Source organism: Pan troglodytes, chromosome 5, assembly GCF_028858775.2.
Source record: "Pan troglodytes isolate AG18354 chromosome 5, NHGRI_mPanTro3-v2.0_pri, whole genome shotgun sequence".
In the NCBI taxonomy this organism is placed as follows: Eukaryota; Metazoa; Chordata; class Mammalia; order Primates; family Hominidae; genus Pan; species Pan troglodytes.
The window spans coordinates 52,132,253-52,147,574 of record NC_072403.2 but is presented as its reverse complement, the minus strand read 5'-3'; the positions used below and the strand labels follow the sequence as shown (position 1 = coordinate 52,147,574).

The 15,322-nt window shown below is 39.2% G+C and overlaps 2 protein-coding genes across 8 annotated transcripts in view; one reads left to right on the top strand and one right to left on the bottom strand.

Annotated features, from left to right (window-relative positions):
- RCAN2 (regulator of calcineurin 2) overlaps positions 1–15,322 on the top strand; it is a 272,477-nt gene that overhangs the window by 225,878 nt on the left and 31,277 nt on the right.
- ENPP4 (ectonucleotide pyrophosphatase/phosphodiesterase 4) overlaps positions 153–15,322 on the bottom strand; it is a 138,805-nt gene continuing 123,635 nt past the window's right edge. Inside the window, exons 5-6 of one of the 3 annotated variants that reach the window (XM_054685872.2) lie at positions 14,472–14,613; positions 153–705 (exon numbers count right to left, since the gene is read on the bottom strand). In XM_054685872.2, the coding sequence (XP_054541847.1) occupies positions 613–705; positions 14,472–14,613 (235 nt within the window). In that variant the 3' untranslated portion in view covers positions 153–612. Of the gene's footprint in view, positions 706–9,127; positions 9,234–14,471; positions 14,614–15,322 lie in introns of those variants that run through there. The other 2 variants (XM_024357235.3, XM_024357236.3) reach the window with 2 other exon arrangements.

Genomic DNA, 15,322 nt, shown 5'->3' with positions numbered 1-15,322 from the left:
TAGGCGTGAACCACCATACCCACTCTCTTTAATTCTTTTTTTCTGATAAACTTAGGTAAAGTTACATGTAATGCTTTTCATTTAATAAAAATATTAACAGTGATTATCTTTAATGTATGGGTCACTTTGTCCTTATGTTTATGTATATTTTTCCAAGTGGTCTACCATGACCATGTTATTTTCTAAAAAGAACAACATTATTCCTTTCAAGTTACAATATCATTCAAAGCTAGAGCTTGGCAAATATATGAATTAGAGGCTCGACGTTACCATCACTTGCCCATAACTTTTAACTAATCACTCAACCTCTTTTAACCTTGGTTTTATGAAATTAAAAAATTGGGTTGAAATTTATATTTGATGATTTTGAAAAAACTTATCCTAGACCTGTTTTTTTGTTTGTTTGTTTGTTTTGAATTGTTCAAACCCTTTGCATCATTTACAAGGTCAAAATATATCAGGGAGGATTCTTGATTTTAAATGTTGGTGGAATGTCTCTGGGTTTTGTGTATGCCTACATTTATGTCCCAAGTTCTATGCAGGTCTGCCTCCGACTGGTGATGGGGCCTTGAGCATGTCATCCCCTGCTCTGTGCTTTGCATCTTTCAACTTTCAAGTCGAGGGGTTGGAATCAGTCGCCTCCAGTGTCCCTTCCAAGAATAGAGGGTAAAATGATGCTGGAGACAAAGCTTGATCACTAGGACCCTGTGGGAAAAGTAGTTACAATTGAGTGAGATCAGGGAATCTGCTGCTTATATCCATGACGCAAAGCCTGAGGATGGTCTCATTCTCATGGATGTACTGCTTCATCTTAAATGTACCAGGATTAGGCAACACAAAACAGCAGAAATAAATTCTTCCGGGGATACTCCTAGGCAGATTGGGGGTCACATTACCAATCAGCTCAGGTCAAAGCTTGTACCATTTGAATGTCTCTGCACATTCTCTTCTTCACTTGTTCATGAGAACTTCCAACAGTGTCCCACCTACCCAATATGTTCCCTCTTTGTAGTGGGGAGAAAACTCAGTCAAAATAAAGAACGTGCAGATAACACGATAATAATCAAAGGAAAAACAATGTCATGATTGTAAGAACAAACCAGTCAACAAGCGTTAATGCATTAATTAATGCAAAGAGCTGAAAACTATTAACACCCAAGAACAGTACTGATAATTCTCAGTAGCACAATTGTATAAATCAGTTTATTCAGAGTCAGGAAGTGCTTAGGTCTTAAATGGTCCAACCCATGTCTTCTAAACTGCTACCTCTTAAACTTCAACGGGCTACTGATTATCTGGGGGGTCTTGCTGAGATAAAGATTCTAAATTAGTAGGTCTAGAGACTTGTGACCTGAGATAATGCATATTTAGGAAGCTTCCAGGAGATGCTGCCACCGCTGATCTGTTATCCATAAGTTGGACTATAAGGATGTAAAGCACTTAGAACAGTGTCTGCATTTGGAAGAACTGGTGTTAGTGATGATTATTATTTCTACTAGCTGCAAGAATTCCAACTCTCCATATGCTCATGTGCTACAGGAGTACCAAGAGTTGTGCAGCAATAGCCATATTTTTAAGCTGAATAACTAGAATCATTTTGTAAACTCGTTTATGAAATTTTATGGAATAAAAATTTATTCCATAACTTTTATTAGATCACAAATAAGCAGCCCTTGGTAGAAAGCACATTTATGGAATAAGCATAATTTGCTGCTGAGAACTGCAGAGAAGGCCTGCATATTTTGACAGGTTCCACTCATCAAGAGGACTGTCACGTCTCTCCAGTGAGCTGAGGACCATGGTTTCAGAATTACTAACTCAGAGGACCAACCAATTGGTGACTACATAACCAGTGTGCCCAAGACAGTCCTGAAGTCACAGCACAATTAATAGCACCCCCCTCCTAGCTTGGACAACGCATTGTGTAGTCATCCTAATTATAGTGGACACTATCTATAAATTACTGGCTTTACCCAGCTTCCCTAGCTCTCCCTAAACTTTCATTTCTACCACATGGAGAAAAGGGAATTCTCAGTCAAATTTTCTTGCCTAGCTGACAATGGTTTTGGCACTGAACGATGTCTATATTCAACAATCCTGAAGTTTTGTTTGTAACACACACACATATACACACACCCATACCCACACACACGGAGGAAACCAAGTTTCATCAATACGATCCAATTTTCAGGCGCTTCTAATCTGAGCTGCTTATGTGAAGCTCTCTTCCTTTTGACAGAACCAGCTCCTCTTTCATTTCCAATCATTTCTCTAGGATTGCACAAGAATTCTTCATACTGCTGCTGGTCTATGAGATATGCATGAGAAAAACTAGATGAAGACAAAAGATGTGTCCATCCCACTGGGTGAGATGCACTGAAAGGGATGAAGCCATATCGACCCAGCTTTCCTCTGCCATAGATAGTCCTCTGGGATGAAATCTGCATTCTGTCACTGACGAGCTGACCACCTTAGGCAGATCGTTTAATCTCTTTTAACTCATTTCTTCATCTGCCTCATAAGTGTATTGTGAGAATGAAATAAATTAGCATATGTGCGGGGCCTAGTGTGGACTTGGCATATAGAAAGCATTTTAACCTAAGTCATATCTAATAAATTCCCACATGAAAATGTAACCACTGTGCAAAATTGCATTCCCAAATTTTGGGCAGTGTTAGCCATAGCCGAAGAGTCGGTTTTGTTTCTAGTAAATCCACTTCAGCCATGATAGATGTAGACTGTCATATTTCAATTTAGAAATGCTTTCCTTCAGGTCTCTTGTGTCCTGAATCTGTGATGGGTTGAAACAATCATTTTTGTTTCAAATCTTAAGGAATTTGAACATGAGAGATTTAATTTTATGTAAGGTTTCATCATTAATATACATTCTTTTCTATGTCATTACATAAAGAACAGAGGAAAACAAATAGAAAAGGTGAGATGGAGAGGAGGAAAAGAGATTAGGAGTATAACAAGCTGCACACTTTCTAAATTTAATGATTGAATCATAAGAAGTTCCTTATATCTGCATCTTAAAAGAATGCAAATGCCATTTTAATTTCATGGGAAAAATAAGTTAAAGGATACCCTGCTGCTTTTGAAAAGCTTACTTTGATCACTTGCCAAATGGCAAAATGAATGGATTAAATTTTAAATCGCCTGTCTTCACAAGGACATGATATGGAACATATTTAGGATTTAGCCCTTTAATTTAACATTAAACTTACTAAAAATGTCCTCATCAATTATTGACAGCTCGATTTTAAAACAGAGCCTTCACCTCAATGTTGAGAAGGTAGAACACTGCTTGTTTTTAGAAGTACATTTTCTACTTCTTTCAGCTACAACACCGGGTAGCATTCTGCAAAGGGGTAATTTTTTAAAGAGGCTCCAAGCTGGTGAGCAGTTTGCCTATCTGCATCAGCAGGCTCATGACCCATCATTTAGAATTCAAATGGAATGTATTCAGTGAAGCATCTTGCTATTAAATAAATGTTGTAAAAAATGTGTGAGTGCTGACTAATACCAAAATCTCAAATCTCATTTGGTTTATGTTTCCTGTGATTCTGTGGGTATTTAATAACAGATGTTATTGTGCAACAAACAAGGCCATTCCCAGCAAAATATGGCTTAGGGCCAACTATTATTTTTATCCTCTTCTTAATCCCTTGAAATACCTTTTTTTTTTTTTTAGAAACAACATCATATTAATGTAAATATTTAAATCCTTTGATAATGCTGCTCTCCTGCCTGGAGAATTCTGAAGTCTTCCATTGCCACTTGTTTCCACACATACAAATTCTATCCATCTCTTACAGGCCATTTCTTCCTTGACCACGCCCCTATACTAACACACACACACACACACACACACACACACACACACACACACACACTCTCTGATGACACATTATTCTGAAATATATTCATAATATTTTAAATAGTAAGAGGAATTGGAGATTAAAGCTCAATAGAAGAAGGGTATTTGGTAGGGGAGTAGTCAAGAAAGACTTCCAAGAAGAAATTTGTATAATTTTTATTTTGGCATCCCTGTTTCATTACATTATGGAGGATCTTAATACATATGTTTAGTGTGCATTTGTTGCTTTGGTTGAAGGATAGCTTTGAAGAAAAGAACAAATTCATCAAACGGTAGTGTGTGGGAGGGAGGACTGTTCTCTCAACATTGTCTGGTTCATTTCATCACCAAGTGAGCCCTTTCCAAAGTGTAGGCATCTGCATGTCACACAGTTGGCACTCAATAATGAATATGTGAGCAAAACACAAAAATGACACCATTACTGCCCTTGAAGTTCTTGTAATCCAGTTAATGATGGCACATTTGCCCTCACTAACAACACTGTTATGGGAGCACAGCAGAAGGATGTCTAAACCTTAACGGGATTCAGGACAGATTTCTTGGATTTGAGATATGAGCTAGGACTTGAGAGACAATTAGAAAGTTATCTGGAGGAAAAGGCTGTTACTGGCGGAAGAAAGGGCAAATGAGAAGGCTTGCAGGCACAGAATAACCTGCCTTTGGGAACCTGTAAAGAGAAGTTTGGCTGGAATATAGGCAACAAAAGCAAAGGAGAGGTATGAGATTAGTGGGGTGGGTGATAGCCATTTTGTGAAGGGCCTTTAATGCCAAGCAGAGCCTTATTCTAAAAGCTGTGGGGAGCCACTAAAGAATTTTATAGAGGAATGGTATAATCAGAATTTTCTCTTTTGCTTTATTTATTTATTTATTTATTTAAGACAGAGGCTCACTATATTGCCAAGGCTGGTCTCAAACTCCTGAACTCAAGCAATCCTCCCACCTTGGCCTCCCAAAGTGCTAGGATTACAAGCATGAGCTACTGCATCCAGCCCAGAATTTTCTCTTTTAGAAAGACCTCTCTAGCAGCAGGCTTCCAAGGTTGATTTTTGGGTGGCCAGACAGAGACCAGGGAGACCAAGTGCAGTCATAGGGTAAGCCACAAAATTGATGGCAGGGTGAACAGGGGGCTGATGGGAGATGTACTGAAAGGTCCAGAGAACATAGGGCTTGTTGAGTAGTGGGATGTGGAAGTGAGGGAGAAAGAAGAGATCAGGATAACATTTAGGTTGCCTGCTTAAGCAACTGGGTAGAGGGGGCCATTTGTTGTGATAGGATGAGTGGCAGATTTAGAGGCCCCAGCTTAAAAAAAAAAAAAAATGGCTTCAGGGCCATTACATCAAAAACACCTATTGGAAATCTCAGCAAAACAATTGAATATGGGGCATGGAGGTCTGGAAATGGGTTTGTCTAAAGGACAGTAGAGGTGTGTTGGGAGAAGAGGAGAAAGGAACCAGATAGGAGGGGCTTACCTACTCTGTGTGTGAGCTTCTGATGTTTTCAATAGTCACTGGCATCTTTATCCTTTGCCCACTGTCTCTCTGAGCTCCAGCTAATGGTGCAGGATCCCCAAAGGGAAGGATTGAAGGCAATTACCCAGTTGATTTCCTCCTTAGAATTATTTAATTTATCATGTTGTTTTGTAAAGGACATGATTAAACCTTTACAGACAAAAAAGAAATTTTGTGGCTAATTTGGGCTCTACATTTTCAGTAGATAATAACATCAATAAAATCAAGTTAGTTTAATTAGAGTTGATTTCATAGAAGACATTTTGCTGACATTCCTATAATTGGTCTTTACAATCTTTGAAGATTATATACAGGTACGAGTATAGATATAAATATATAGATAGATGTAGACATAGATATAATATACTTGGTTCTGGATATAGGGAGATTTGGATGTACAGCTAATAAGCCAAATACAGGCATATAAACAAAATGTTTATCTTCCAATCTGGGATTAATAATAGCTCACACACACTTACTGTGCTCAGCACCTTTTAAAGTGATATAAATATACTAATTTACTTAACAGCCAGGATACCCCTATGAGGTAGATACTGTCATTATTTCTATTTTATAGATAAGGAAACTGAGGCATCAATGGGTAAGTACATTGTTCAAGGTTGCACAGCTGGGACCAGCATTTAAACTAGGTAGTCTAGCTCTAGAGTTTGCTAGTAACATAACTTTATACTGCCTCTTCTTACCTGTATCTTATAGATAAATGAATATTTAAACAAATTTAAAGTAAAATTCCTGTCCTCTTGTGAGACTGGATAAGCTGTAAGACAGGCTATGCATTTCATCAATTACACATGCACAATTAGAGCCTATATCTAATCAGGGCTGATGGCAGCCACAGACGTTTGTACAGATTAATGATCAGAGAAGAGGAATTGATGGGCCAGAGAAGGTTGAAGCTGTCAGCTTTTAGGAAATGCCCTGAGCCAAGGCAGCCATTGATGTTGTAAACTGAAATGTGGCAGCTGTAAAAGGACTGTCAGATCCTTCCTTTGCATAAAAAGTATTTATTATCATGCACAGAAGCCCAATTTTCTGGCATGTAACAGAGATCTGTATTCATAACTACTTACTCAAAAGTCTTTAATATGCCTGGTCCACCCTCCTCCCCATCCTGGGGACATGTGGGAGAGCTCCTTTCTGCTACCTCTTACATTTTCATAGACCCATTGGGAGACTTAGAAGTGTCCTGGTGCAGGCAAGAGACTTGCAGCCATCCACAAATGGTACCTTGCTTGACATAGCCGGGCTCCATAGCCTCTGGTGAGTGCCCCACCAGAACAAGCCCTGGGTTCACGTAATGAGAGGGTCCCACTCACCCAAAGGATGGACAGTCACTGCATGGAGTCAGAACAACAAGAGCCCTAGGCATGCAAACTATGCTGCCTTTCGGTTCCTCTCTTGGTCCATTCACCTGCCCCTACTTATTGGACAGCTTCTAGGACAGGTTCCAAGCAATCCCCTCACTTGCTCCTCTTCCTCAGTCTCCACCTTGGGTACGTACAAAGTGGATTTAGGCAAGGAAAGGATGTACTCAGCCATCTATAATAGGGTGTGTTGACTTAAACTTTGCGGATTCAAGTCTCGTGGCTCGTTCTGGTGTTTAAACCTTTTAGGGAATTGACCCTCATCAGCTAAGAGTATAATATTTTGAATATAATAAGAAATATATTTTTGTCTTCCTCCCTGTTTCCTGGTACACAGTTCCAAGAACCCCTGGAAAATCTCCTCAGTGATAAGTGTCTTTTTGTATGCTAATGAGAACACTAGGGGCCCTGGGTGGCCTCAGGATGGGGTTAGAACTTTCAGCTTTTCAGCCTACTGTCTGACCTCTGGGAAGGGGAGAGATGCTGAAGTTAGAGTTGATCACCAATTGGCAATGATGTGATCAATTCTGCCTGTGTAAGGACGCCTTCATAAAAACCCAAAGGACAGCATTCAGGGAGTTTCCAGGTTGCTGAACATGTAGAGGTACTGAGAGCGTGGTCTAGTCCAGAGAGGAGCATGGAAGCCCAGTGCCCCTTCTCGCATACCTTGCTCTATGCATCTCTTCCATCTGACTGTTACTGAGTTGTATTCTTTATAATAAAAGGATGAGCATAAGTAAAGTGCTTCCCTAAGTTCTGTAAGCCATTATAGCAAATGATCGAACCTGAGGAGGGGGTTGTGGGAGCTTCCAATTTATAACTAGTGGGTCAGAAGCAAAGCCTGGACATGCAATTGGTGTCCAAAGTGGGGCAGTCTTGGAGTACTGAGCCCTTAACCTTTGGGATCTGGCACTATCTTCAGGCAGATAGAGTCAGAATTGAGTTAAAGCGTAAGACATCCAGTGGGTGTCTACAGAGAACTGGAGAATTGCTTGCTGTGAGAAAAACTCCATGTGTTAATGACCAGAAATGAAGTAATGTGAGAGTATAGAAAAACCAATGTTTTGGTTTTTTTTCTGTACAGTACAGTGATAGAAACACTGTACTTGTTTTAGCTGTTCTGAAAACCTGGACTCCAGATTATTTTGTGACTGCACAGTACATACTTCACACTCTCTTGGGCATATTTCCCAGGGGTTAAATGAAGCTTTAGGGCCCCTCATTTGCATTGGTCTTTACCAAGACTTAATAGAGCCCTAGCATTGTGTTCATGTGGTTATATATTTTTGCAAAATTTGCAAAAGTTATTTCTTATTTTTGTTCTCATTCTTAAAAAACAAACGTCCAATGTTTATGCTTAGTTGCTTTTTTTGTGTTTTGTTTTTGTTTTTGTTTTGAGACAGGGTCTCACTCGGTCACCCAGGCTGGAGTGCAGTGGCATGATCTTGGCTCACTGCAACCTCCACCTCCCAGGTTCAAGTGATCCTCCCACCTCAGCCTCCAGAGTGGCTGAGTCCACAGGTGCGCACCACTGTGCCAGGCTAATTTTTTGTATCTGTGCTTAGTTTTCTATTATTTTGCTTAAAGAAGGCTCCCCAAGGTGTGAAATCTTCAGGTTACATAATACTTGGATTCACCCCCGCTCTGCTTCCTTTATTCAAAGGTTATTCCAGTTAATAGTCCTCATACACGTTTTTATTTGTATTGGAGGTGTTTGGGTTATTTCGTTTGTTTGTTTGTTGGCTTGGAGTTTTTTCAAGTTCTAAGTGTTTAGATGATGACTAAGAAGAATCAGAGAAATGGAAATTTCCTTAACTAAAGAAAACTAAAAATATACTTTTGAATAGCAATGTTATTCAGCCACAGTGAACTTTAGGACCGCTACTGGGAAAGAAATAATAGACTGGAACATGGATCATGGAACTTGCTCCACTGAGAGAGGTGTGTGATGAGTCCATGAGGTTTTAGAACAAAGTGGCTTCTTCTAGAGTTTGAGGCTGAGTATTAGATCTTTGCCTCTCACAAGAACTCCAGGGAGAAAGGATAAAGGCTTCTATACCTTTACCAGCAAGCTGTCTTTTCTTGAAGCAGTTATATGACACAATGTCTGTCTGCTTCTCTTGTTAGTGAAGAAAGATTGCAGTTCCTCTTTTCACAATGATTTTTATTTAGGTAGCATCAGGACCACAAATGGAACAAAGCATAATTTCATACAAGTTTGGCTGGCCTAAGAAATCCTGATAGGTTAAAGTCCAGCTGTGGGAACTCTCACATGCACGCCAGTTATGCCCGTCACATAAGGAGTCTGCATCCTGTCCAGGAGGTCCTCCTGAGACGCCCATCACATCCAGAGTGGTTCTTCAACATGGGATTTGCCCATGGCTTGTCAATAGTATCCATTGAGAAGTGATAAACCTAAAGGAGTGGTTTTACTCTTTGGCAGTTTCTAGTAGGTATTATCTGAAAGATGAGAGCCTTGTGATTTTGAGAGATGCCAAATTTCTTATTAAAGCAATTTATGCCCAAAGGGATCATAATTGTGAAAATTGAAAAATATATAAAGCGTATAGCATCATTTGGAAAGCAGATAAAAGCACCAGTGGACTTCCCTAGTAGCTGTTTCTTCAAGGTCAGCACTGTTCTTTTGGATTGACAAGGAAAGCTGGTTTTCTTATTCCTGTTTGGAGACTTATCACTCCTCTGCATGTATCAGTGATATTTATGCAGTATAAATAACTTGAACTCACTAGTTTTGGTTTTGCTAACTGGCTAGTTGTGTGACTTAGTGTATGTGATTAGCTTCTCTGGCTTTCAGTTGCTTTCTAGGTGATATGGTTTGGCTCCTCGTCCCCACCCAAATCTCATCTAGAATTGTAATCCCTACATGTCGAGGGAGGGACCTATAATCCCCACCCGTCTAGTGAGGGAAGTGATTGGATCATGGGGACAGTTTTCCCCATGCTGTTCTCATGATAGTGAGTGAGTTCTCACGAGATCTGATGGTTTCATAAGGGGCTCTTCCCCCTTCACTCTCTTTCCCTCTCCTGCTGCCATGTAAGACGTGCCTGCTTCCCCTTCCACCACGATTGTTAAGTTTTCTGCAACCTCCCCAGCCATGTGGAACTGTGAGTCAATTAAACTTCTTTTCTTTATAAATTACCCAGTCTCAGGTATTTCTTTATAGCAGTGTGAGAATGGACTAATACACTGGGTTTCTCAAGGACAACAAAAATTCCAATTCTTGCTCAAAGGACTTATTGAGGATTCAGTGAGATAATATTTTAGAAGTTATGGTTTGTCTGCCACCTGTCTGATTTAGAGTTAAATTGAGGGTAATATTTTAATATCCTAATATTTTATAAAATACTTTGGGGTTTTATATTGACCAAATAGAACATATTGAGCACTCCCTGAGTACTGAGGTCACTGCTGAAAGCTATTGATTGAAAAAAATAATAATACTTGCTTACATTCTGATTGGAAACTCTAACAGACCAATCGCTGCTTGTTTCATGTTCTGTAATTACTGAAGACAGTGCTCTCCGCATAACAATATCTTTTTAATGAGGATGCTGGACAGATCCTTCTGCCTGGTTTTTAGATCAGGCCCATCTTTATTCCATAGACCCTGTGAACTGTATAACTGATGAGGGTTACTCTATCCTGTTAATGTTAAGAAAGATTACAGGCAAAATGTTGGCCCACTCATTGCAATATTCAAGGATCTATGAGAAGCTTTTCAGTTTTTGGAACAGACCTCCTTCTTGGCTTCAATGTATGTTTCTACACTTGTTTCCCCCTTTTTCTCTTCTCGTTTTCCATTTTACTTTATTTTATTTTGCCATAATATATCTTTATAAGCCATGTTTGAGTCTTTTTAAAAATCTGGGGCACAAATAAGAAACAAATAATTATAGTAGAGGTGAATAAGATTTAAGGAAAACCACAGTAAGCCTCTCTAAGACAGCAATAAATACCTGTGTCCGTACATCTCAGACTACTTAAGAAAAGCAAATACATCTAAAGGTAGAAGTAGAAGCCTTAACATCCACAAATGTTCATATTTGACACTATATAATCATTTTATTTCAAATATGGCCTGAGTTCGGCCTGGATCTGTGTTTGTTATTTGGTAAGCAGCACACGCACATCTTCAGACATTCTACCTGGAACATATTTTATTTTATTTTATTTTATTTATTTTTCTTTTTTGAGACAGAATCTCGCTCTGTCACCCAGGCTGGAGTGCAGTGGCGCAGTCTTGGCTCACTGCAACCTCTACCTCCTGAGTTCAAGTGATTCTCCTGCCTGAGCCTCCCAAGTAGTAGGGATTGCAGGCATGTGCCACCACGCCCAGCTAATTTTTATATTTTTAGTAGAGACAGGGTTTCACCATGTCAGCTAGTCTGGTCTTGAACTCCTGACCCCAGGCGATCCTCCTGCCTCGGCCTCCCAAAGTGCTGGGATTACAGGCGTGAGCTACCATGCCCAGCCTCCAACCCCTATTCTAACCTCTCCCACTTTCTTCTCTAGAGTCCATTATTGATTTTCTCAGAGTACCATTTGTGCTCTACAATAATCACTCCATATCCTCTCCTTACCAAGTCTTTAATTGCTCTGAGCAATGCTTATTCCCTCGCAATTACACATTGCTAGGCAGATTATTCTCCAGTTCCCTACCTCTCAAGCCCAGAATATTAGGCTTAGAATTCTCTGGCTTCCTCCTATGCTTCTAGACTGTTGTTCCATCCCTTTTTATAGATGATCTCTGTGAAGCCCCTGCCCTCCAGTTGAACTCTTTTCTTCCTGTCTGTGCTGCCATACCCTGCGGCTCTCCAGGTCACTCCTCCTGTTTCTCACGCAGCTTATCTGGCTCATGGTTGTCCCTCAACTCTGTTTCCTGTTGTCCTCCTGAGTCGGTGGTCACCGTGCAATCCTCTCACCTCGCTATTCTTTAGCCTCTATTCCCATCATCCTCACCCTGTCATCCATCACAATTCCATTCATGTGCCTCATGTTGACCCTAAGGGCATCTGACACTGAAAACCTTCTGAAACCTTAAACTTACAAAATTATCTTTTGGGTTTACAATTTTTTTGTCTTTTACTTTTCCCACTATGTCATTCCTACAAAACTTATTTTTCTAACTCATCCAGAACCTTGAAGTCTCACATCTTCCCATTCTTTCAGTTGAATGTGATACTCCCGGTTTCTCTTCTTTCCTCACAACCTCTCATAGTCGGGCATCTCATTGCCTACTTGCCAAGCCTTTCAAGTTATTCCTTCATCTTTCTTCTCCTATCCCTCAACACACACACACATACACACACACACACCTGTCTTGTACTCATCACCTTGGAATGACCCAAATATCCACTTCCTCCTCTCCTGGGGGGAAATGGTGTAATTATATTAGGTGCTCTGTATTCTTCCCAGAGTCATCTGGTTCTGTAGGTCTGCAATGCTGCCTATATTTGTTTCCTGGGGCTGTTGTAACCAAGTGCCACAAACTGAGTGGCTTAAAACAATAAAAATTTATTACCATACAATTCTGAAGGCTAAAGTCCAAAGCCAAGGTGTCAGCAGTGCTGTGATACCTCTGGATCCCATAGGAGAATCTTTTTTTGCTTCTTCCTAGCTTCTGGTGGTTTGCTAGCAATATTTAGCATTCCTTGGCTTGCAGAGGTGCCACTTCACTCCACTGTCTTCACAGGACACTCTCCCTATGTTTCTCTGTCTTCACATGGCTTTCTTATAAGGACACTAGTCAACTTAGATTAGGGTCCCATACCACTTCAGTATGACATTTTTTTAACTAATTACATCTTTGATGACCCTATTTCCAAACAAGGTCATGTTCTGAGGTCCTGGGGTTCAGACTTCAACATATCCTTACTATTTCTTCTCTCTCCCTCTTTGTTAGTTTCATTTCTTCAGCCAATAAATGTTTCCCCACACTACCAAAAATCTGCTTGTGACCGTGACTTCCCACATAGTTAGCCCAGCTCCCTGGTTTTCATTGCCAAACTCTTTTTCCAGCTTTTTCTCTGCCCTTCACTCCTCCATCTGTAATTAATCTATTACACATCTGTTCAAATAGCTCTCTCAGTAAGGTCATCAGCATCAGCCCATTTGTCAAATCCAGTGGTGTCATCTCCATCTTCACCCTATTCGACTTTCCTGCAGCATTCAATACTAGTATTATCACACTTCCTTGAAGGGCAGCTCTTTTCTGACCATTATGTTGTACACTTAAGGGTCTCACTATACCTCCTGTCTTTCCTCAAGCCAACTGGATCCTTACTTCTGAGATCCTGTTGTACAGCAGTGTTCAGTGTGTGGTTTATAGACTCATGAGGGATCCCAAAACCAGTTCCTATGTTGTCAAAACTATTTTCTTAGTAATACAAAGGTATCATTTACCTTTTAAATTGTGTTGACATTTATACCCATGGTGCAAAAGCAATGGTAGTTAAAACTGCTGGTACTTTAGCATGAATCAGTGCAGTGCCACCAAATTGTGCTAGCAGTACAGTCATGTGTCGCTTAACCTCAGGAAGATGTTCTGAGAAATGTGTCCTTAGGTGATTTCGTTGTGTGAACATGATAGAGTGTATTTACACAAATCTAGATGGTAAAGCCTACTACACATCCAAGCTCTATGGTACAGCCTATTGTTCCTAGGCTACAAACCTGTACAGCATATTACTATACTGAATTCGGTAGGCAATTTTTACACATAAGTATTTGTATATCTCAATATATCTAATCATAGAAAAGGTATGGTAAAAATATGGTATTATAATCTTGTGGGACCACAGTCAGATATGCAGTCCATTGTTGACCAAAACTTCATTATGCAGTGCATGACTGTATTTCTATTCATCATCACAGCCACACACTCACAGTTAAAAAAAGAAAAAAGAAAAAAAGCAGAAAAAGAAAATGCCAATTTTACTTAGAAATGTCCTTGATAAGGCAGTAAGTTTTATTCATTTTTTTAACCCTTTAACCTTAAGCACACACCTTTGTAATATTCTGAGTAAAAAAATGGAAAGTACACATGAGAAGCACTTCTGTGACATCCAGAAATACAATGTTTGACTGGAGGAAACATTCTAAGCTGTCCTAAGCTGCCCTTGGTACTTTTCTCATGGAACACCATTTTTACTTGAAGAAACAACTGACAGGCAAAGTATAGTTATGGACACTTTGGTATTTGGCAGACAATTTCTCAAAAATGAATGAAATGAATCTGCTACTATAAGAAAAATAACTGAAAGTGTGTGTTGCCCAATAATAAAGAATGAGCTTTCAAGCAAAAATTAAAATTTTGGAAAACTTGTATCCACCAATGTGAATTCCACAGCTTTTGAATAAGATAGATGGTAGATAGATTAAAAGTAATGGCAAAAATCACAATTACTTTTGCACCAAACTATAGTATTAATGAATGTGATTTTTAACACTGTATTGAAATTGGTCAAGTTGGAAAAGTTATATAACTCAGGGAACCAATATTGTCTAAATGATTAATGTACACTATTATGAAATCATTGCATGGGTTAAAATTTATTCAAAGTGAAAAATAGATAAATGGATCTTAATAAAATCATATAAAATTATGTGATTATGCAGTACACTTTAAGAAACTACTAGTTATTGAGTTTTGATGAGATATCAATGAAGAATACTCACAATTATTTGAAGGGCTGTTAAAATACTCCACCCTTTTCCAACCGCATATTTGGATGAGGCCAGTTTTTCTTCATACCCTTCAGTCAAAACAACTTGGTGCAACAGATTGAATGCAGAAGCAGATATGAGATCCAGGTGTCTTCTATTAATGTGGAAATTAAATAGGTTTGCAAAAATGTAAAACAATGTCAATCTTCTCATTAAACTTTTTCTTCTTTTGGAAAACAGTTATTTTTCATTAAAAAGTTTATGTTAACAAACAAAGGGCTTATTATTATTACTTTTAAATAGATTTATATATAAATATTTTCAAGTTTCTCAGTTGTAATTTCTAGTTCAATAAACATTGTTAAATAAAACCCACATTTACAAAAATTCTTTAGGATCCTCAATAATTGTTAAGAGTGTAAAGAGGTCCTGAAACCAAAGAGCTTGAGATCGCTGCTGTGGAACTTTATTCAAACAGGATGCTACAAAGAGAACTAACGATCGAGGAGAAATTAATAATTTATTGGATTTGTTGGGCAACACAACTGGAGAAAAATGGGAGCCAGAGGACAACAAAATATTATTGTGTCCCTGGTGAGAACCTGCACATCAAGACCACAGAAGATTTTCTGTAATGGCAGGTGGAGAATTCCTACAGCTAGTGCTTTTGGTGACACTGTTTTGCCTCAGTGTACATCTGGTGGCTTTATTGTGCTGGATCTGCCTCTAACTAATTTGGTCTGGTATCTTGTTGCCTCAGCAAATGATATGTGTGTAATGTCACCAATGGAAACAAAAATAGAGAAGGCTAGCAAGTCCCTATTCTTGGACAACTGTCACCCCTACAAATAAAGGTCCCAAAA